Source organism: Hyaena hyaena, unplaced genomic scaffold (genome assembly GCF_003009895.1).
Source record: "Hyaena hyaena isolate Hyena2069 unplaced genomic scaffold, ASM300989v1 scaffold_30, whole genome shotgun sequence".
Lineage (NCBI taxonomy): Eukaryota > Metazoa > Chordata > Mammalia > Carnivora > Hyaenidae > Hyaena > Hyaena hyaena.
Window position 1 is genome coordinate 1,854,089 of NW_024080662.1, and position 22,476 is coordinate 1,876,564.

General features: G+C 52.0%; 2 protein-coding genes across 4 annotated transcripts; both read left to right on the forward strand.

Moving 5' to 3' along the window:
- Nucleotides 1–981: 981 nt before the first annotated feature.
- Nucleotides 982–11,501, forward strand: SLC26A6 (solute carrier family 26 member 6). 3 transcript variants are annotated; one of them, XM_039228117.1, is made up of 22 exons: nt 1,228–1,648; nt 1,745–1,839; nt 2,743–2,901; nt 2,975–3,114; nt 3,346–3,456; nt 4,013–4,176; nt 4,390–4,554; nt 4,634–4,786; nt 5,069–5,151; nt 5,235–5,382; nt 5,875–5,988; nt 6,141–6,218; nt 6,527–6,622; nt 6,719–6,825; nt 6,973–7,042; nt 7,949–8,041; nt 8,127–8,222; nt 8,586–8,756; nt 10,164–10,340; nt 10,531–10,585; nt 10,833–10,969; nt 11,206–11,501. In XM_039228117.1, the coding sequence occupies exons 3-22, from the start codon at nt 2,783–2,785 to the stop codon at nt 11,218–11,220; spliced, it is 2,292 nt and encodes a 763-aa protein (XP_039084048.1). In that variant the 5' UTR covers nt 1,228–1,648; nt 1,745–1,839; nt 2,743–2,782; the 3' UTR covers nt 11,221–11,501. The 3 variants fall into 3 exon arrangements, with proteins under 3 accessions (XP_039084047.1, XP_039084048.1, XP_039084049.1); XM_039228118.1 differs by having other exon boundaries at nt 1,748–1,839; XM_039228116.1 differs by lacking the exons at nt 1,228–1,648; nt 1,745–1,839 and adding an exon at nt 982–1,029.
- A 1,706-nt stretch (nt 11,502–13,207) lies between these two features.
- TMEM89 (transmembrane protein 89) lies at nt 13,208–14,111 on the forward strand. Its single transcript, XM_039228120.1, has 2 exons — nt 13,208–13,522; nt 13,915–14,111. Exons 1-2 carry the CDS (start codon nt 13,229–13,231, stop codon nt 14,098–14,100), a joined length of 480 nt encoding a protein of 159 aa, XP_039084051.1. The 5' UTR covers nt 13,208–13,228; the 3' UTR covers nt 14,101–14,111.
- Nucleotides 14,112–22,476: the final 8,365 nt, after the last annotated feature.

The following is a 22,476-nucleotide window of genomic DNA, read 5'->3' on the forward strand; positions in this document are numbered from 1 at the left end:
TTGGGAGAAATCTGAGCTCTGCACCCCCCCTCAATACTCAGCTATTTTTAGCCCATTTCATCTGACATTTGGACCAGGTTCCCATCTCTTTCACCCTTAATTCTGGCCTGGTGCCTTGTGATTGGAGCCTGAAGTATGGGCACAGGTGCTGGGAGTAAGGTGCTAGGGAAACTCCCCTCTCTCAAGGTGGCAGCATGATGACTTGGTCTTCAGGATCTGCAACTCTAACCTGGCATTTGCCCTAGGTAGGGACCCAATCAACCCTGAGAACTGCCCTTGCTAACCCCTCAGCCCATTAACGGCACTGACCCCCACCAACCTCTCGGACTTGGAGCTGGCTAGGACATCGCGTTCTGGCTCAGGCAGAAACCTTCGGACAGAAACCGAGATGCCAGGCTGTGCTCTGTATGGAGGAGGGGAAACTCTCAGTCTCATTCTGGGTCTGGGTGTCCAGAGTTGAAGGGCAAGCTGGGGCACCTTCGGTGTCAGACACTGCCCGGTCTTAAGAGGAAAGGCTGAAGGTGGCGCCCTCAGAGGCGTGAGAGGCCCCGTAGACCTGATACCCCAAGGAGAGCTAAGGCTCTGGCTATCAGTAGCGCCCTCAGGCAGCCCATTTGCGGGTTCTCCTCCCCATCCCGCGGGGACCCTCCGCGAGAAGCCAAGACTTGGTATCTGCTTTGTCGTACTCAGGGACCTGGGGCAGCGGCTCCAGCTCAGCACGGGTCTTTAGTTCCAATTCTGCAGCTCTACCCGGTTTAGAAACGAGATGAAAAGCGAGCCTGGAGGGGTAGTACTAACCAGGCTGCAGGGGAGGAAGGGGTTAAATCTTCCGCCTCGGGTCTCGCTTTTCGCTTAGGCCCCGCCCGAGCACGCTGATTGGCTCAAGCCTTCCCTGTCCTACCCGGGGATTGGCCCCTTGGAGAGCGCTTAAGGTCCTTATCCCGGCCCCCCCTCCCGAGCCTCAGCGGCCTCTAGCCCCAGTTCCTGGAGAAGCCAGCACTTGGCCATGGGGCTGTCGGAAGTGTCCGGGTGAGTGCAGGGCGTGGCCCCGGTTCCCCGTGTCCGTGTCCGGTAGCCGCCGCGTGGTCCCAGTGCGGGCGCCGGCTTGGGTTAGCTCCGAAGCGGTACCGCCAAGTCCAGAGCAGGCATCTTCCGCCTGCAACCCCTCTATTTGCAGCTTTGCCGATTTTCTGCTCGCAGCTACCTCCTGAAGCGAGGGATGGGGGCGGGAACGGGCGCGACCCCCGCCCCTGAGGACTGTGCGGGAAGCCACTCGAACGCCGCCCGCAAGCTGGCCTCGGGCCGCGGGAGGCGGGTGAGTGTGGAGGAGACCCGGCCCAGGAGGTGCGCCGATGGGCGCTTTGGGGCGGGAGGTCGCTGCACGGAGTCCGTAGCGGTGTCCTGAATTCACCTAACTGTACAACTGATCCCCGACACTGGGACTCTGGCTGGGAGAAAGCAATGATCTAGGCCCCGCCCTCCAAGCACGCGCCCTGATGGGTGGTGGGGAGCCCTTTAAGAAGAAATGAATGACTCACGAAGGAGGGGCAAGGGGGCTCAAAGATCTCTGTGAGACGGCCGTGGCAAGAGTCTCTGAGGATCTTCCTCGTACGCACTCCACTCCCTTCTCCAACCGGGATACATCCAGGTTAGAGGCTCTTCCCAGGCGAGTTCCTACCCCTCGGGTGGGATCCCACCCTAAGTCAGAGCCCACAGATCAGAACTTTCCTGAAAATTTTCCCAGCAGGGGAGAGTTTCCCCTCAGGGAAGATTCCTGCGCCACGGAGATCTATTCTCGGGTGAAAGCTTTCACCCATTCCAGGTGGGAGCCTCCACCAGGTAAGAGCTTCTCTTAGGTGAGAGTACCCTCCACATGAGAACTTTCCTGGTAGGTGAAAACTTTCCTCCACTGAGAAAGCTTCCTTCTCAGCATGAGCTCCCCCTGATAAGAATTCCCTCCCCTCCAGATCTCCTATTCCCTGGGGAGATCCACCGCTGGCTTCAGGTGCTAGCCTTGGTAGATAAGAGATTCTCCTAGGAGAGAACATACCTGGCTGGTGAAAACTTTCCTGTCAGACAAGAGCTTTCCCCTATGTGAGATCTCACCTGGAACTAGGAGTTCTTGAGGTAGGGGGTCTTCCCGCTTTGAGTGGGAGCTTGCCTTTCCAGGTGAGAACTCTTTCTCTCCAGGTAAGAACCATTCCCTGGCTTTCTGAGATTAAGCCTGAGTTTGTCCACAACCTGGATCCCGGGGCTGGAGGACCAGGGGCAGTCTTAACCTCCGCAGTCTCCTTCCTTTAGAGGGGAGCTCCTCTAAAGAGGAGCCTGCCTGAAGAGCTGGACCCCTTGTTGCTGGATCCCTTCCTTGTGTGTGCTCTCAGACGGCCAGCTCTGAGCTCATGGAGCAGCTGGATAAGGACTCAGACACTGGACAGGGATGGGCAGGGGGAAGGGGGGGTGCCGTCAGCCTGGGACCTGGATCTGGTAGAATGCTCACAGCTGGGCAGCTGTCCTGGGGCTGGGGGTATGGATTGTACTCATCCTGATGTGTTTTTGTGGGGGACTTTGGCCCAGTCAGAGACTTTTCCCAGACAAAGTTCAGGAATTGCCACTGGCTGGGTGTGGGGCCAGCCGGGAGCTGGACCTACCTAGATCTTGAGGCGACTCTCTGACCCCAGGTGGAAATGTGAGGGAGGTTGGACCAGGGTGACACTCACTATGATTCTGGTTTCGCCGCCCCAGTCAGAGGGACACGGAGGCACTGTTGCCTGATACGCAAGCCATGGAGCTGAGGAAGCGAAACTACTACGTGGAACGACCGCTGCTGAATCAGGAGCAGCTGGAGGAGCTAGGATGCTTGACCCCAGCAACTGGGAGCCGCCCGTGGAGAACCTGGTTTCGGTAAGAGTGGGGGCTGGGGCACCGATAGAACTTAGGTAGACCATGTTTCCAACACCTACTATTGTGTCCTCAGGTGCTCCTACACTCGGGCCCGAGCCCTTCTTCTCCAACACCTTCCGGTTTTGGCCTGGCTACCCCGGTACCCTGTGCGTGACTGGCTCCTGGGTGACCTGTTGTCTGGCCTGAGTGTGGCCATTATGCAGCTACCACAGGGTGAGTCATTCCTGACCCAGAGGCTGTACCCTTGGTCTTAGGGGGGTGATCTGCAGCCCTTCAAGGCCCTGGCCTGTAAGCCCTGTGGTCTTGTGTCCACTCGCCTCCCACCCCCACCTGAAGCTTTGAGCCCTGCCCCTGGAACTATGGCCCATGACCTAGGGCTGGGATACCCTCATCCTTTGGAAGGCCCTGGCCCCCAGGCCTACATTGCCACCATTTCACCCCCAGGCCTGGCCTATGCCCTCCTGGCTGGACTGCCCCCTGTGTTTGGCCTCTACAGCTCTTTCTATCCTGTGTTTATCTACTTCCTGTTTGGCACTTCCCGGCACATTTCCGTGGGTGAGTGGAGCCAGGCTCAGCCTTGCAGGAGGATGTCCACCTTCCCCCATGGAGGACAGGCTGAGGGAGAGCTGAGCAGGGAAAGGGAACTTAGGGGAGGGGACAGCATTGGTGCTGGGCCAATGGGAGACTGGCCCAAGGTCATTCCCAGGCAGGACTAGGCCTCTGACTGTGGGGCCACAGATTCAGGATAGCTCCTGGCTCCAGGAGGGTATGGGTGAGGCATTGCAAGGAGCCCAGAACTTGGCAGAAGCCTGACCAGCCCGAGGCAGGCTGTCCCCCTTTCCCCACTTCACCTTCCACAAGGAGAATGATTCTGAGCCGATGGACGTGGGTGGAGCAGGGCAGATGAGGCAGAGCCAACAGTTCTAGTCCCCCTCAAGAGCCCCTGAGCTTGGGGTTCATACATGACCACTGGCATTGCCTTTATGTGTGTGGCATGGTCTGAAGATACTTGTCTAGAACTGAGTATCTCCTGACCTCTCCCTTAAGGACAAGGCTCCAAGTTAGGGCAGTGCCCTCTCACCTTCAGACCGTCCCTGACCTGTCCTCGCAGGCACCTTTGCCGTCATGTCTGTAATGGTGGGCAGTGTGACAGAATCCCTGGCCCCAGACGAGGACTTCCAGCAGGCTGCCAATGCCACAGTCAATGAGGAGGCCAGAGACGCTGTCCGGGTGCAGCTGGCCGCCACACTCAGTGTCCTGGTCGGCATCTTCCAGGTGCAGAGCAGTCAGGAGTATGTGTTTCCCACCCCCGCCGCTGCCGATCCCATCCCCTCCCCTTACCCGCCAGTTCCCCCAAGTCTGACCATCACTGCCCTCCTCCTCACTCTTGCCGTTCACTCATCCTCCTTGGATTCTGCCTGCCCTGGGCTGTGCTCTAGCCACCCTGAGGACCCTCGTCTCCCCTGACTGTCCCTGGCCACCCCACAGGTGGGACTGGGCCTGGTCCGCTTTGGCTTCGTGGTCACCTACCTGTCAGAGCCTCTGGTCCGCGGCTATACCACAGCTGCGTCTGTGCAGGTCTTCGTCTCACAGCTCAAGTATGTGTTTGGCCTTCAACTGAGCAGCCGCTCTGGGCCACTGTCGCTAATCTATGTGAGTAAGGATGGGAGGAGGGACGGGTAGTGTGTGCCCCACCATCTTGAGTGCTGGCTGTGACCCTGCCTCCCCTCAGACAGTGCTGGAGGTCTGCCAGAAGCTGCCCCAGAGCGTGGTTGGCACCGTGGTCACCGCATTGGTGGCAGGGGTGGTGCTGGTGTTGGTGAAACTGCTGAATGAGAAACTGCAGCGACATCTGCCCCTCCCGATCCCTGGGGAACTGCTCACGGTTTGGATTCTTCCAGGCGGGAGGGAAGGGCAAGGGAGGAAATGTCCCTGCTGGGAGGTACCCTCAGGGATATAAAGACCAGCCAGAGTGGGCACCAGGGAGAGTTCCTGGGGATTGGGTGGGACCACGGCAGAAAGGTCCCATGTTGGTGCCTTCTAGTCCCTCAGCAGCATCTTACCCCTGCCGTCCACTTCTCCCCACCTCCTGAAGGCTTTGCTTCAGGCCCCCTTCTTCCCTGCCAAAGTGGTTTCTCCACACTCTGACTCTGTCCTCTCTCCCCAGCTCATCGGGGCCACGGGCATCTCCTATGGCGTGGGCCTGAAGCACAGATTTGGGGTGGATGTCGTGGGTGACATTCCTGCAGGGTGAGTTCTGGCCCCTGTCATGTCAGGGAGGGGTGGGAGGCCAGGGCCAGCACCATTCTTTGGCCTCACGATACCCCTTGCAGGCTGGTGCCCCCAGTGGCTCCCAAACCCCAGCTGTTTGCCAGTCTTGTGGGGTATGCCTTCACCATCGCTGTGGTTGGTTTCGCCATTGCCATCTCACTGGGGAAGATCTTCGCCTTGAGACATGGCTACCGGGTGGACAGCAACCAGGTCTGGGGGCAGCTGGGTAAACAGAGAGCTCAGGGCCTGGGGGGTGCGGGTGGAGCTGTGTGTGGTATAGCAGGTGGGACACAGAGAAACAGCAAATAGGGGCACCTGGGTGGCTCCATTGGTTAAGCGTCCGACTTTGGCTCAGGTCATGATCACATGCTTTGCGGGTTCAAGCCTCATGTGGGCCTCTGTGCTCACAGCTCAGAGCCTGGAGCCTGCCTCAGATTCTGTGTTTCTCTCTCTCTGCCCCTCCCCTGCTTATGCTCTGTCTCTCTTCTCTCTCTCTCAAAAATAAATAAACATTAAAAAGAGAGAAAAAAAAGAGCAAACATGTGCTGTGGCCACGCAGGGGACTGAGGGTGGAAGAGCAGGGCATTCGGGACAGTAGCCAAGTCTGGAGGCTATTGAATGAGGATGAAGGTTGGGGACGCCTAGGCCTAGATATAGTGGCGCAGTGACCAGGCACTACACACCTGCACTTCCCTCTACCAGGAGCTGGTGGCTCTCGGCCTCAGTAACCTCATCGGGGGCATCTTCCAGTGCTTCCCTGTAAGCTGCTCCATGTCGCGCAGCCTGGTACAGGAAGGTGCCGGGGGCAACACGCAGGTGGGCTTTGGGTGCGGGTGTGCACCTGTGCTGGCTGGCCAGTCCCGCCCTGCTCCTCCCTCCACCCCTACTCCCCTACCCTCCACCCCTGCTCCCCCACCCTCCACTCCACTCCACTCCACTCCACCCCCCTGCTCACTCCCACCCTACAGGTGGCTGGGGCCGTCTCCTCCCTCTTCATCCTCATTATCATCCTCAAACTTGGGGAGCTCTTCCGAGACCTGCCCAAGGTGAGCCTCCTCCTCCCTGCAGCCAGACTTGAGGGACCTGGCTGGGCCAGGGGCTTAAATCAGTCAGGTCCTAGGTGAGGGGCAGGGACGCAGGGTCATGCCCTCTTTTTCAAGGCTGAGCTCTTTGGAGTGGGATTTGGAGTCAAAGATCAGGGGTTGGAGCCCTTCAGAATGAGATCCAAGTCGTTCGGTTCAGGGGCCGTGGGGCAGGGGGAGGCTAGCATCATGCAGGGCTCGTGCCTGGGTGGTCAGGGTTGTCAGCACCTGGGCACCTCTCAGCAGTCCCTGGTGGCACTCCCCTCACCCAGGCCGTCCTGGCAGCCGCCATTATCGTGAACCTGAAGGGCATGTTGAAGCAGTTCACCGACATATGTTCCCTCTGGAAGGCAAATCGAGTGGATCTGGTGAGAGGCCTGCGAAGCCGGGGGTGGGGGGTGGGGGTGGGGACCTGCAGCAGGGCCCCCTCTAGAGCTTGTTGACCACTGCCCTTCTGCTTTTAGCTCATCTGGGTGGTGACCTTTGTGGCCACCATCCTGCTGAACCTGGACCTCGGCCTGGCTGTTGCAGTGGTCTTCTCCCTGCTGCTCGTGGTGTTCCGTACGCAGCTGTGAGTCTCCCCTCTGGGCCTCCCCATCCCAGCTGGTGAGGGAGTGAGGCCCTCACTGGCTCCCCACTGCTTCGCTGCATCTCAGGGGTCACCCAGGCTCCCTGGTTACCCCCTCGCTGCCCCCTCCTCACACGGTCTCCTTCACAGGCCCCACTACTCTGTCTTGGGGCAGGTGCCAGACACGGATATTTACCTAGATGTGGCTGAGTACTCAGAGGTAGGTGGCAGGGGCTGAGCAGGTGGCAGGGGGCGGGACAGAGGCTGAATGGGCCTTTGTTAGTCCTGTCTGCACCTGGTAAAACCCTGGGGACTGAGGGTGCTTTGGTCCTTGGAGCTTCAAGGGAGGAGTTCGAGGCTGCCACCCCCTACTCAGAGCTAGGAAGGGGCAGAGGAGGAGTAGACAGAGGGGCCATGGGAGCCTGAGGAGGGGTCTGTCTTATCCTGGAGAGCAGTTCTGGGGCAGGAATGCTGGTGGGGCAGGAACCTGGGACACTAGAAGGTAGGGGAGGCTGTTTCTGATCTGATCAGTGGAGTTCCTCTATCTCTGTTATTCGTTACCTCCTGAGAAGTTTAATGTTTAATAGTAGGAAACAAGTCCATTCCTACTGACTTGGAGTCTGAGTACAGTATAATCAGGCAGAGGGAGGGGAGGTCAGTAGGCAGAGCAGCTCAGTTGGACAGAAAGGGAGGTGGAGGGCACATCGTGCAGGCCCAGGTGCTGAGCAGAGATCTGGACTGTGCCCTGGGTGGAATGGGTGCTAGGGAGGGTCTCTCTGTGTACATGTAGAAAACAGACCACAGGGTGGGGGATGGAGACCCGAGAGGAGGCCTAAGAGCCAGGCCTGGGTATTAGCAGAAGGGAGGGAGATGGGAAGGGAAGGTTTGGGGTGCCCTGGAGGAGGCTTTGACAGGCTTGGCTGAGGGTCTGGATGGTGGGGGTGGGGGTAGGGAGCAGGACGAGGAGTTAAGGTTATGTAGCCAAACTTGTAGCCCAGGGTCTGGGAGGGCAGGGGCTTGGTTGGTGGGGGAGGTGGCTGGACCATACAGGGGAGGAAAGCAGGAGAGCAAGATACAACCAGGTGCGCAGAGGGCTCAGCCACCCCCAACCCTGACCCATCCCCAGGCCAGGGAGGTCCCAGGCGTGAAGATCTTCCGCTCCTCAGCCACCATGTACTTTGCTAATGCTGAGCTCTACAGCGACGCGCTGAAGCAGAGGGTAAGGCCTGGGGTCCCCAGGGTGAGCGTCAGAGTGTCCCTCACCTCCCCAGAATGTCTGCATCCCTTCTGACATTTTCCTCTAGTGCGGTGTGGATGTTGACCACCTCATCTCCCGGAAGAAGAAGCTGGTCAAGAAGCAAGAGCAAAAGCTAAAGCGACTGAAGAAGCTCCAGAAACAGGCAGGGACCTCTCTGAGCCAGGGCCTCCTGACTTCTTAGCTGCATCCATCCCTCCTTTCTCCCTGATGCCCCCAGGACCCCTGTTTTGCTCCCCTGTCAGGTCAGTGCTCTGGGTGGAGTTTTGTTTTCTCCCACCTCCTAAGCCAGTGACAAGCATGGACAACCAAAGTCCTCTTCCAGTCTAGCTGTTCTTGGAGCTGCTCAGAACCCCACCGCCTTCAGCCTGGCAGCCCAGGGTCCCAAGCTTCAGTTCCTGGCCTGTTTACCTGCCCAAAGCCTGAGGGTGATACCAGACTTTCCTGGCCTGGCTGTCATACGACAGCTGGGACAGCTCTTTACGGCTCCCCTCTTCTCCCGACCTAGACTGCCACCTCCAAGGGCCCTTCTGTTTCCATTGAAGTTGACTCCAGCGCCAGAGACATGGAGAGCAACAACCTGGAGGACCCCAAGGCCGAGGGAGAGGGGCCAGCCATGAGCTGCAGAGATGGGGATGCCGGTGCATGTCCTGAGAGGAAAGCCATGGACCTACCAGTTGTGGGTTATAAGTGGTTGTGCCAGTGGCAGTGGGGTGGGGTGATGGATCAGATGCCCTATGGGGAGAGGTATGGTGATCTGCCATGATTCTGCTTGTGGCTCTCTGGTCCACCATCTGAAGTCCTTGAACTTGTAGAGTCCACAAGACCCCACAGTCTGTGCTCACGGGTAAAGGGAAGGGATCGGGAGTGTGGGGGGAAATATGGGATCAAAAGGGATGCCAGGCTCAACTAGAGACCCAGATGGTATGCCAGGGTGTCTGTATGTGCACATGTGTCCCTGGCCCCCTTCCTGCTCCACCCTGGCGGACTGAAGATAGGCTATGGTTGCCCAGCACTCTCCTTTTTTTTTTTTCTTTTAGTTTATTGTCACGTTGGTTCCATATAACACCCAGTGCTCATCCCAACAAGTGCCCTCCTCCATGCCCATCCCCCCTCCCCCTCTCCCCACCCCCCATCAGCCCTGTTTGTTCTCAGCATTCAAGAGTCTCTCATGGTTTGCCTCCCTCCCTCTCCCCAACTGTTTTTTCCCCTTCTCCTCCCATGGTCCTCTGTTAAGTTTCTCCTGTTCCACTTATAAGTGAAAACCTATGGTAGCTGTCGTTCTCTGCCTGACTTATTTCGCTCAGCATAACACCCTCAAGGTCCATCCATGTTGCTACACATGGCCAGATTTCATTGTTTCTCATCGCCATGTAATATTCCATTGTATAGATAAACCACATCTTCTTGATCCATTCGTCCATTGATGGACACTTAGGCTCTTTCCATGTTTTGGCTATTGTTGACAGTGCTGCTATGAACATAGGGTACATGTGCCCCTCTGCATCAGCACTCCTGTATCCCTTGGGTAAATTCCTAGCAGCAGTACCCTCCCTTCTTCCTTTTTTCTTTTTTTTTTAAATGTTTTATTTATTTCTAGGAGAGAGAGAGAGAGACAGCGTGAGCAGGGGAGGGTCAGAGAGAGAGGGAGTCACAGACTGAAACAGGCTCCAGGCTCTGAGCTGGCAGTCAGCACAGAGCCTGACGCGGGGCCCGAACCCATGAACCGCGAGATCATGACCTAAGCGAAAGTCGGACGCTTAACCGACTAAGCCACCCAGGCGCCCTCCGTTCTTTAGTGTCCCTAGTAAGACTGGGCGCAGGGGGTAACAGCAGTATATGCATGTCTGTATGTATTCCCTGAGTCTGGGCATCCTCTCCTGTGTGTCCTCATGTGTCCCTCTTGCCTTTGTATACAAGAAGCTCCCCACATCTTGGTTCTCAAGTGTCCCCTGCATGTCCCAATATATGTGGGTGTTTACGTGTGTGCTCCCACATCTGACCCTGTGTGTCCTTGTGTGTCTGTGTGTTCCTTGCCATCACCCCTTCACGGGCAGCCTTTGCAGTGGGTCTGGTTTGCCAGCAGGTGAGCACAGGGAATGAGCTAGGAGATACAGCAGCCAGCGGTCAAGAAGGTGTGAAGGCCCCAGATGTGTCCACCCTGAAGGGCCTGGGCCTGCCTCAGCCGTACTTCCACAGCCTCGTCCTGGATCTGGGAGCCCTCTCCTTCGTGGACACTGTGTGCCTCAAGAACCTGAAGAATGTGAGGGGCTGGGGGCTGGGAGCACTCCTAAGAAGAGTCCTGGGAGAGGACAAGGGCCCCTTAAGCCTCCTGACCCCATAACTAGATCCAAGAACCCTCTGAGCTCCCCCTGAAAACTCCCTCCCACCCCAGCCTCCCTCTTCAGAGCCCCCAAGGCTCCCTCTGAGTCTGGCCGCCTTTTCTGCTGCAGATTTTCCGCGACTTCCGAGAGATCGAGGTGGAGGTGTACATAGCTGCCTGCCACAGTGCGTGGGGTGGGGACATGAGTGGTCTGGGAGGGGAGTGGGGCTCTTCCAGCCAAGGAGTTAGTCTCTGAAACTAGAGGTCAGAGGTTCTTGGGGGAACAGGGCTCAAGGATCAAGAGTGACTGGAGGTTTAGATGTAGCTGCAGGGGTAGAGGTCAGGGACGAAACGGGTCAGGGTATTCTGGGGACTGGAGGTGGGGTTCCTGGTGGTTCTACGAGTCAGGGGAGACCTGTTCCTTGCCTGCAGCCCCTGTGGTTGCCCAGCTTGAGGCCGGGCACTTCTTCGATGCATCAATCACTAAGCAGCATCTCTTTGCTTCTGTCCACGACGCTGTCCTCTTTGCCCTCCAACACCCGAGGTCCAACCCTGCCAGCCCTGTTTTGGTGAGCTGGCCTCTGGCTTGCTGAGTGTTTTGTCTGTCTACTGCTTGTCCCTACCCTGACCCCCAGCTTCAGAAGTCCCCACTTTCTGGATAGCTCTGTCCCCGGTGGATCCATTGCCTCCCCTTCCGGCCTTTAGCTGAAGCTGCTCCTGGGAGCGGGGGTTGCTGTCCTATGAGAAAGGGCTGAAATGCGTCCTTTGGAAACTGACCAGAGCCTCCCCTCCTCTGCCTCCTCAGATGACCAAACTCTGACCATGCTGCCACCCTGCCTGAGACTGCTGACCTCTGAATGTTGTGACTTGTGAGAATGCCCCCCCAACCCCTGGGCTGCCTCCAGATGTCCCCCAGGAGTCCCCTCCGTATAAACATACACACACACACACACACACACACACAACTCAGGGATGGAGGTCCTGGGACTCCCAAGTTCAGTGTTACAGGCCTGGGATGGGGCACTGGAGTCAGACTGGCACTGGCTGGGTTGGGGAAAGATGTATGATTTTAGACCCAGAAATAAAGATTTATTTGCCTAACGCCAGGCTCTGCTGTGCCTTGGTGGGTGCTTCGTGGGGTGGGCAGCGATCCCCAGCTCTGGCTCCTGACCCTTCTTATGCCCCAAAGTGTGGACTGGGTCAGAAGTTGGGGGAGGGTTGGGGGGAGGGCAGAGTCAGGTGAGATAGTAGACAGCCACCAGAGGGAAAGTTATGGGGCCCAGGTCCAGGGTGGGGATACCCGAGGTTCAAGTTCCCCAGCTGCTCACAACCCTTGGCACCTGTGTCTTCAGCTGGAGGACAGCTGGAATCAGAGCCGCTTCTCAGGAATGGTCCCAGTGAGGTGTAGCCCCTGGAGGGTGTGAGTGAACCCCTGAGCGACTGGCTGGGGAAGCACGGTGTTCACAGGTGCTGCCGGTCTGTGTTTGGAAGAATGTGCAGGATTGTCTTACTTGGGAAAATGCCTGTTCATATCATTATATCACCTGGTCTGCAGGTCACGGTCAACCAAGAAGTATGTGGCTGATTTCTACCATAAAATGCCAGCCTCTGGGCATGTTCCCTAGTGGGCAGCAGTGGGCCTTTAGGCCAGCTGATGCTCCGAGTGATGGGAGTGGGGGGGTACAGCTAGAATCTTTCTGGGCCTCCGTGTCTCCTCAGCAGTATGGCGAAATGATAATTACCTGCTTCATGGTTGCTCAGTGAATATTAAACGAGTCAGTGCCACAAAATGCCTACAGCAGTGCTGGGCTCGTGTCACCTGGTCAAAAGCACATGAACTCTGCTGTCCCCTAGGTACTGACCAGGTGCTCAGCTCTGTGCTGGGTGAGTGGACGGAGGCTGTCCTGTCCTTCAACTCACTGAGGCGGCCCTTGTCCAGCTGTTTTTATCGTGTTCTGCATCGGCACCCTGCTCTGTGTTCATGAGTCCTCTGCCCTGCCCCAGCCCCCAGAACCACAGCCCAGAAGTCAGAGCTTATCTACTTTGTCACACCATGCCCTGGCACCAGGAAAGGTGCCTGGCGTGTGGTGTGCTTTGCAAATATTGGGTGAGTGAAGCTTATGTGCCCAAGTGGAGGGCAGACCTCAAATAAGAAATTGCAGAGAGTTAGAACTTTTTTGAAGAAAACAAAACGGGTCACAAGACGGAGAAGGGACCGCGTTGCCCAGTATGCTCATGGGAGGGAAGCTAAGGGCGCAGGTGACACAGACTGAAACACCAGCCATGAAAAGTGGAGGACCATGTCCTGGCATAGGGAACAGCACTTGTGTTTGGGAACACCAGGGAGGCCTGCACGAGGCTGGAGGGAGGCCACAGCATGCAGGACCTTACAGGCCAGACTGAGCCTTCAGGCTTTGTTCGGAGCCTATGGGGGACCCACAGTTTTCAGGGCTCCCCCTGCTGTGATTTGGACTGTGGCGTAGGCTGGGCTTTGGGGGCTAGCAAGCTGCTCTGCACTGGACAGCAGCCTTAGGGACCATGGAGTGGTAGAATTTGAGGGACTGAAGGTTAGGTGAGGAAGGAAGGAGGAAGGAGGCTGGGGGAAGGAGTTGTTCAATCCTGGGCTGGCTAAGAGATTGGGACCCAGGCCTCGGGCCTACCGCCTTCTCGGCCCTGGGAGCCCCCCCGCAGCCCCCTGAAGTATTTTCTGGCCAGGCTGCCCCTCAGGAAAGGCCATGGAGCCAGCTGGAACCTGCTGCCTGCCCCTGGGGGAGGGGTGTTTGTCTGTTGCCAGGCGCCCAGGTTCCACCCGGGGACTTGGCACAGCCATGCTCCTCACACCGTCTGTCCTGTTACTGCTGTCCCTGCTGGCGATGCCAGCCCCCTCCCAGGCCTGGTCACGGCCCCTGTGGTACCAGGTGGGGCTGGACCTACAGCCCTGGGGGTGTCATCCGAACACCCTGGAAGGCTGTGGGGGCAGTCTGGGCTGTCCTGGCCACTGGATGAGCCTGGAGATGAACCGCATCTACCCTGTGGCTGGGGTCACACTCACCACCACTATGATGCTGATGGTCAGCCGTGCAGTGCTGCAGCGGCGGCGCTCTCAGGGTACTAAGTCTGAGGTGAGCACAGCACTGCTCTGTTCCCTGCAGCCTCTATTCAGACCCAGTGGGATCACGTCCTCTGCCCAACCCTCCTCCAGTCAACCCACCCATGCCTGTGCCCCCCTATCCCCCCGCTCACACTCTCTGGTCTCTACATCTATCTGTCCATACCCGTCAACCGCTGACCACTCCCATTACTCTGCCCCCATCTGATCCTCCCACCCTTAATATCCCTATTCCTTGTCCAGCCCCCTTGGCCCCCACGACCACCCAAACCCACAGCAGACCCTCGGTGACCCTCTACCACCATCTCCCTTCCTATGCCCTTCTCCCTGGCCCCATCGCTGCCCCTCACCCTGCCCCCATCCCATCCCTCTACTCTCATCCTTGCCTCTTGGTCCTTTCTTCAGCATCCGCAGGTGACCACTAGCCCCTCTGGACCCTGGAAACGGCGGAATACGATCTCAGACCGCGCCCTGCTCATTGGGGTCCTGCACATGCTGGATGCCCTCCTGGTCCATATTGACTGCCACCTGCGGCGTATAACCACCAAACAGAAAACCGCAATAAAGGGGTCTCCCCCCCAGAGTGGGTGACCCAACATATGCCTCTCTTTGCCTGGTGACCAGTCACGGTGGGGACAGCCTGAGGCTCTGAGCCAGGCTCAGGCCTGTGTGTGTCCTCTCAAGGTTCGCCTGGACCCTGTGTCCCCTTTCTACTTTTGCAGCCAGCAGACTTGAGGCCTCCGTGCCCAGGATGGGTGGGTAGGTGGGGCTGGCTCACACTGCTCCACTGCTCCCACCAACAGACCCCTGTTCCTTAAGGTCTCACTCACAAAAATAAGCTGCTCTTCTCGGGCTCCTCAGGGATTCCAGTGTGGTGGGACAAGACTTGACCATCAGGGAAGACTTGGATGGTCCATTGGAGGGCTGCCCAGAGGAGGTGACAAACTGGTTGAGTCAGTAAGGGCACCCAGTTGGGGACGAGGGGGTTCGGGAGGTGGAGGGTGAGTCTCGCCACCTTCATCTTTATGGCGGCCTCAACCATGCTCTGGCACCCAAGGGGCCCTTGCTCTAAGGCCTCTGGACGTGGAGTGAGAGCTGAACTTCACCCCCTTCTTCTCTTCCTTCTACTAAAGACAACCCAGGTTGAGTGTGCACTGAGGCCTATGCACATTTGTCTGTTTTAGAAAAAGAATATAAAATTACGAATTCAAAAATAGAAATAAGTGCATTAAAATGGGGGAAAAACAGTGAGAGATTACAAATGTTAAAAAGTTGACACTGCAGGGGTGCCTGGGTGACTTAGTCTGTTAAGCGTCTGACTCTTGATCTCAGCTCAGGTGTTGATCTCAGGGTTGTGAGTTCAAGCCCCACTTTGGGCTCCACACTGGGCATGAAGGCTACTTAAAAAAAAAAAAAAAAAAGAGTTGATGCTCCAATGCAAAATCCAGACCAATAATGTGTTTGTGGTGACTTCCTGACACATTAATATTTGTACCCCTATACTTTCTTGCCTGATGACTCTGATGACCCCTATATAGGATGAAGATTTTGTACTACAGGGAGGACATACTCTCTATACACAGAAAATAGATTAATTCAGTGTTCCTTCTCAGATGGTTGATTGTTGAAATTTGTGTTTTAATTCTTTAAAAAATTTTTTTTAATGTTCATTAATGCTCATTTATTTTTGAGAGAGAGAGAGAGAGAATGAGTGGGGGAAAGGCAGAAAGGGAAGGAGACACAGAATCTGAAGCAGGCTCCATGCTCTGAGCTGTCAGCACAGAGCCTGATGAGGGGCTCAAACTTACAAACTGAGATCATGACCTGAGCCAAAGTCAGACACTTAACCGACTGAGCCACCCAGGCGCCCCTGTGTTTTAATTATTGATAGTTTAGAAAATTCCTCTCCTAACTGTTATTGATGATGTCACATAAAGTGGTCTGGATGGTTTTCAAATTTGGAAAATTGTCATCAACTTGCTTTCATATAGAATTTCCCAAAGGTGGGCTTCTGTCTCCACATACATTTCAAAACTTGTTTTCTCTCCATGGCCCACAATTTTTCTAGCACCGGGCACCATGGGGCAGGTTCTAAATGCAATAGGATCCTGCATATCTGTCCTGACCAGAAGCTCTGACCTGGCAGGAGGTTCCTGGAGGTCTCCTGTACCAGGACAGAAATGACAAGGTAAACGCACACCCAAGTGGAGCAACCATATTAGGTCCCTCTAAGCCCCAACCAAATGTGTCCCTGTGGTAGACTCGGAGGTGTGCTACCCAGTCCCCCTTCAGGGAAGCCCACGGCTGCCAGTCATCAGGAAGACCCTACCTCAGCTGCAGGCGGCCTCATCACAGTGAGTTTTTGCCCTTGGCACAACCCTTTCCCTCTCTCCCTCAGATGCTGATCTTGACTCCCTGGTAAACATCCTAATCTCCCTCTTAGGAGTCTACTTTCCAGAGAACCCAACCTAGGACAATTCCCAACCCACCTTCCTCTTGGCTGAACCCCCCAAATGTTATAACTTCTCCAGTATCCCCATAAGAGGTGAGGTAGGATGGAGGGATTGACTAGAAAAGGACAGAGGTTCTAACTAAATGCAGTTAGAATATCTTCATTCCACGAGTTTAAAAAAGACCTGCCTCTGTGGACACATTCCTGGGGCTCCTCCCAAGGCCTGGAAGAGAAGGGCATTGAAGCTTGGGATTCATCAGCCTCTTGATAGGTCTGCTTCTATATTCAACAAGGTTCAGTGAACACCTACCATTTGCTAGTCTATTGTGGATCAGGATCCACTGATGTACAGAACAGAACTGGCTCCTCTCTTACTCATATGGGAGGATAGTTGTGGTGAAACCAAATTAATAAAAGCAATGACTCTGCAGAGAGATATGCTGGCCAAGTTGGGGGGGGGGCATGGAGCAAAGGTGGGCTGACTGCTGACACTTGAAGAGCGAGGTGACTAAAGTAGGGGATAGTGCTCCAGTCAGAATAACAGTTGCTGTGAAGGGTGTGGGGAAGGACCTTGCCCTGGTCTGGGAACTATAAGATGGTCAGAATTTCAGTGGCAAGGAGGAGCCCTGGAGAGTAGGAGGGAGCAGGCTGGGCACGGATAGGGTATGGTACCCCTGGTAAGGGTGTGGTGGGCAGAATAGCGGCTCCTCAAGATGCCCATGGAATCTGTGGACGTGTTACAGTACATGGCAAAAAGAACTTGGCAGATGGAATTAAGTTAAGGTTAATAGTCTTTCTGGATTATTTTGCTAGGCCCAATGGAATCACATGGGCCCTTAAAAGTGATGAAGAAGGCAGAAGAGTTGGTCAGATTTAACTTGTGAGAGGTACTTAATGCTCTGTTTCTGGTTCTGAAGATGGTGGAAGATCCCAAAAGTCCAAGGAATTCAGGTGAGCTCTGGAAGCTGGGAATAACTCTCTGGTGATAGCCAGCAAGAAAATAGGAACCTCAGACCTACAACCACCAGGATCTGAATTCTACCAACAACCCAACAAATTCTCTCCTAGAACCTCCAGAAAGAAACACAGCCCTGCTGATGCCTTGATTTCAGCCAAATGAAATACATGTTGGACTTTGAGCCTACAGAATTGTGAGATAATAAATAGGTGTTTTGAGCCATTAAGTCTGAGGTCATTTGTTATGGTAGCAATAGAAAACTAATATAGATGTTGATATCAAGAGCAAGGTACTACTGTAACAAAGTCTAGTGACATGGAAATGGCTTTGGAATTGATCTGTGAACAAAAGTTGGAAGAATGTCAAGAAGCATGATGGAAAAAGCCAAGACAGCCTTCAACCGTTAGCAGATATCTTGACTTTGAGAATGTTGCCAACGAGGGTTCAGAAGGAAATAAGGACAATGTTATTGGAAACCAGGAGGAAAGCTTAGTGGAGTTATGTCCATCAGTTGGGTGGAAAGCAGAACTTGTGAGTTATGAAAATGGACATTAAGTAGAGGAGATTTCCAAGGAAACTATTGAAAATGAAGCCTCCACTCTTCTTGCTGTAATTTATGGTAAAATGCAAGAGGAGGGAGAAAGACTGAAAGAAAAACTGTCAAAACAGAACCAGGACTTGATATTGGAAATTCTCAGCCGACTACCTAAAAAAACCACTTTCACCCAAATTATTGGAGTTGATACAATTCTTTTTTCTGTAATTAAAATTTTTTAAATGTTTTATTTTATTTTTTGAGAGACAGAGACAGAGTTGAGCAGGCGAGTGGCAGAGAAAGTGGGAGACAAAGAATAGAAAGTGGGCTCCAGGCTCTGAGCTATCAGCACAGAGCCGATGCAGGGCTTGAAAAAAAAAAAAAAAAAAAAAAAAAAAAAAAAAAAAAAAAAAAAAAAAAGAAGCCACAAACGCGAGATCATGACCTGAGCCAAAGTCAGATTCTCAACCAATTGAGCTACCCAGGCTACCCTATACAATTTAATCAAATTAGGCTTTTCTTTTAGATTGACTATTCTTTTTATAAATCACTTAGAACCGGTGTGACATTACAAAAGATGGCAGAGTAAGACTCTCCAGGAATCCTCTCCTCCACAGAAATAATGATCAAGCTAGCAGAAACTGTGAAGCAGCTTTTTTGGAACTCAGAAGTCTAGCTGAACACTTGCAGCATCCAAGGGAGAGCTTGACGAAGAATTCAATTCAGTGAATTTCCCTGTGTCAACCCTCACAGGCTGAAGCAGCATCCCAGCTGCAGGGAATTTAAGTAGATCTCATCCCCATCCCCATCCCCACCTTCCCTTTGGGAGCAAGGCATTTAAGGAAATCTTTGTCAGGTTGCTGGCTGATTGCAGAGATAATAAATTAGAAACTTCAATTACTACACACAACAAGGAATATACACTTCATAAAAGTAGTATGAAAAGGTCATGATGGCTCCACCCCTCAACGAGCTGAAATCAGCAATCCCTAAGGAGAATTCAATTTCCAGAATGATCACATAGAATACTCAGAATGTCCAGTTTTCAACAGAATATTATAAAATATACTAAGAAATGTGAAAGTAAGGCCCATTGGCAGAGAAAAAAAGGAACCTGACAGAAAATACCCTTGAGTATGCCCAGGCAATGGAATTATTTGTGAAAGGACACCATAGACAAATAGCTAAAGAAAACCCAAAAAACAATGTCTGCATAAAATTAGAATATCAGTAAATAAGAAAATTTTAAGGGTGCCTGGTGGCTCAGTCTGTTGGGCCTCCAACTTTGGCTCAGGTCATGATCTCATGGTTCATGAATTCGAGCCCCGCATCAGGCTTGTTGCTGACAGCTAAGAGCCTGGAGCCCGCTTCAGATTCTGTCTCCCTCTCACTCTGCCCCTCCCCAGCTCACTCTCTGACTCTCTCTCTCCTTTAAAAATAAATAAACATTTATTTAAACATTCAAAAAAATTTAATAAAAGAAAATTTTAAGTGGATCCAAAAATTCTGGAGTTGAAGACTAGAATAACTGAAATGGAAAACTGACTAGAAGGGTTCAACAACAGATTGGAGTAGGCAGAATAAAGGGTCAGTGAGCTTAAAAGTAAGACGACTGAAATTATCCAGTCTGAGAATCAGAAAGAAAAAGGATGAAGAAAAAATGTGCAGCTCTTTTTTGAGGTCTGTAGGACACAATCAAGCAGAAAAATATATGCATTGTGGAAGTTCCAGGCAGAACAGAAAAGAAAGGGGTAGAAAAAAATTTTTTGAATAAATAATGGCCAGCCCCGCCCTGCCAAATCTGATGAAAGACATGAAAGGCACATCCAAAAAGTTTGGTTTAGTGGTATGGTGCTTAACATAAATGACTATTTTGGGTCTCTTGTTTTTAACAATAAATGTATGATCCCACTAATATGAGATACTTCAGCAAGTTTATATGGACAAAAAGTAGAATCGAGATTATCAGGGGCTGGAAAAGGAAAGAAGTGGTCAGTTATTTTCTGTTTAGGATGATGAAATAGTTCTGGAAATAGTGATGATGGTTGCACAACATTTTGGATGTAATTAATGCTACTGAGTTGTATATTTAATAGTAGTTAAGATACTAAATTTCATGTATATGTTAGTACAATTTAAATGTAAAACATTTTTAAGTATGAAAATTTTAATATTAAAAATCTAGAAGAATAAACTGGTGAGTACATCAAATAAATATTGAGTGAGAAGAGTAAGTTGAGTGCCAGAGCCTTCTCAGCCAGCCCACATGGACCTGGTTACATGTTTAAGAATCTCTGGGGTAGGTAATAAAGGGGATATGGATAGAGACGGATAGAGAAAGAAGGTCTGGTCAGGAAATACTATTAGGCGGGGCAGTTGGTTGGCTCAGTTGGTAAAACATGTAACTCTTGATCTCAGGGTCATGAGTTCAAGCCCCACTGGGCATAGAGATCACTTAGTAATAACAGAAATGTTGTTAGAAAGTTCAGTTTGCAACTTAGAGAGATAAAGGATATTTTGATTTCACCTCATTCCATATACCAAGTAGATTCCAAAGAACAATGAATCATCAAAGATCCTTGCCAAGTTATTGCAATGGCTGCTGCTTGTACTTGACTTTTTAGTAAACATTTCCTTTCTGACCATCCTCTTGAAACATATCCTTCCCCAGCCTCCTACATCACACTTCCTGGTTTGTATCATTGCCTTTTCCTTCTCACGCTAGGGTAGCATGGGGATGGGGGAAGGGGATGGAGAAGCCTAGATACAGAAATTATTTGGAACAGAATTTACTAAAGGATTGAGTGGGAAATTTGAGAGAGGAATCAAGATGGCGCCTAGATTTTTTGTAAAGTTTACTTACTAATTTTGAGAGAAAGAAAGAACAAAGGAGAGAGAATCTCAAGCAGGCTGTGCTATCAGCACAATGGCTCCTAGTTGTTTTATTATTTTTTATTTACATCCAAGTGTTTTATTTTTTTTAAAGAGAGAGACAGCAGGGAAGAGGAGCAGAAGGAGAGAGAGCATCTTTTTTTTTTTAATGTTTATTTATTTTTGAGAGACAGAGTGCAAGTAGGGGAGGAGCAGAGAGAGGGAGACACAGAATCTGAAGGAGGCTCCAGGCTCTGAGCTAGCAGCACAAAGCCCAAATCGGGGCTCTACCCTGTGAACCATGAGATCATGACCTGAGCTGAAGTTGGACGCTTAACTTACTGAGCCACCCAGGCACTCCGGGAGGGAGAGAATCCTAAGCAGGCTTCCTGCTGAGTATGGAGCCCGATGCAGGGCTCGATCCCATGACCCTTGGATCATGAACTGAGCCAAAATTGGACGCTCAACCAATGGAGTCACCCAGGCACCTTCAGTGACTCCTAGATTTTTAACCTGACCAACTGGGTCAATGGAAGTGTCATATACAGAGATGAAAGCAATTATAGGAGGAATAGATTTGGGAGGGAGAGTGAAGAGTTCAGTGTTAGTCATGTTTAATTCTCCAGGGGAGATAGTGAATTATGGGAATATAGGACCCATTGTATGTACAGCACTGAAGCCATGAGGCTGGATGAGATGACCAGAGAGCAAATTTTGATCAGGAAGGGAAGAAGTAGCCAGAAATGAGCCCTGGGCTCTCACTCTGTTAAGACTGGGAGGTGAGGAAGAACCAGCTAAGGTTCTTGGATTCTCCAGGGAGGCAGAACAAGAACAGCAGAGTATGGGAACCTGAAGGTGGAGAAAGGATGAGGCTCCAATGAGGAAAAAATGGCCAATCACGTTGAAGGAGGCCACTGGAGCTCCCTGGTTACCGTGACAGATGTGGTTTTGGAGGAGTGATGTGGGCATTGGAGTGGAGTGGGTTTGAGAGAGAATGGGAGGAGAGGAATTGCATGTAGTGAACTCTTTGGGGGAGCTCTGCCAGAATGGTATAGGATGTGGTGGTCACTGGAGGAGGTTGTCAAAGGCAAGAGAAGATGTGATAACTAAAAGTGATGTGGTATCCTGGATGGAATCCTAGAACGAGGGGGGTGGGTGGGAGGTACAAACTAAGGTAATTTGAATAACTATAGACTTTAGTTAGTAATAGTGTACCAATATTGGCTCATTAATTGCAACCAATGTACCTTAATAATGTTAGATGTTAATAATATAGGAAACTGTGCATGTGTGTTTAAGAGGGATATATATAGGAACTCTCAACTATCTGTCAACTTTTCTGTAAATATAAAACTTTAAAAAAGCGGAAAAATGGACTTAATTAGAAGATTCTATTTCATTTTATTCTTCATGTCTAAATCAGTGCTTCACACACTGAAGCATCTTTTGTTTGCTTTTTATTAAAGACAGTTATAATTTACGTTTGAAATTTTCGAAAGATTGCAAAGACAATACAATAAATCATGTATCAATCATGTAGAGTTCAGAATTATGCTCTTTCAAAAGCAACATTTTTTGTAGAAATTTAAAATTCTGTATTAAAATAACACAAGTGTATTCTCTTTTCCTTCAATCCATTTTCCAGAAATCATTCGGCTGAAAGTTTCGAGTGAGTTCCTCCAGATTTTTTTCTACGTGGTCTATTAGAAAAGGCCTACACCGTGTGTGTGTGTGTGTGTGTGTGTGTGTGTGTGTGTGTGTGTGTGCTGTTTTTCAAACAAGGAATACGCGATATCACAAATTGGTCTTTATACTGTTCCTTTCCTTAGCAATATATTTTTTTCATAAAGAAGGAATTTATTTTCGTTTTAATGTTTTTTATTTATTTTTGAGGGAGAGAGAGACAACAAGAGCCGGGTAGAACCAGGGAGAGGGGAAGACACAGAATCCAGCCTCCAGGCTTCGTGCTGTCATTACAGAGCCCGACGCAGGGCTCGAACTCGTGAACCACGAGATCATGACCTGAGCCAAAGTCAGACTTACTGAGCCACCCAGGCGCCCCTTAGCAATATATTGTTAAGTTCCTTCGATGTCAACCATCTGAATCTTATTCATCCCTTTAAAGAGAAAACCGCGATCAGCAGCTACCTC

Excerpts from the sequence above, each read along its gene's own strand:
- SLC26A6 (XM_039228116.1), top strand. The coding sequence starts at position 1,007 with ATGGGGCTGTCGGAAGTGTCCGG. Across the intron at positions 4,177-4,389 it reads TCCTGGTCGGCATCTTCCAG|GTGGGACTGGGCCTGGTCCG; the intron begins GTGCAGAGCAGT and ends GCCACCCCACAG. Across the intron at positions 8,223-8,585 it reads TGAAGAAGCTCCAGAAACAG|ACTGCCACCTCCAAGGGCCC; the intron begins GCAGGGACCTCT and ends CTCCCGACCTAG.
- TMEM89 (XM_039228120.1), top strand. The coding sequence starts at position 13,229 with ATGCTCCTCACACCGTCTGTCCTGTTACTGCTGTCCCTGCTGGCGATG. Across the intron at positions 13,523-13,914 it reads CTCAGGGTACTAAGTCTGAG|CATCCGCAGGTGACCACTAG; the intron begins GTGAGCACAGCA and ends TCCTTTCTTCAG.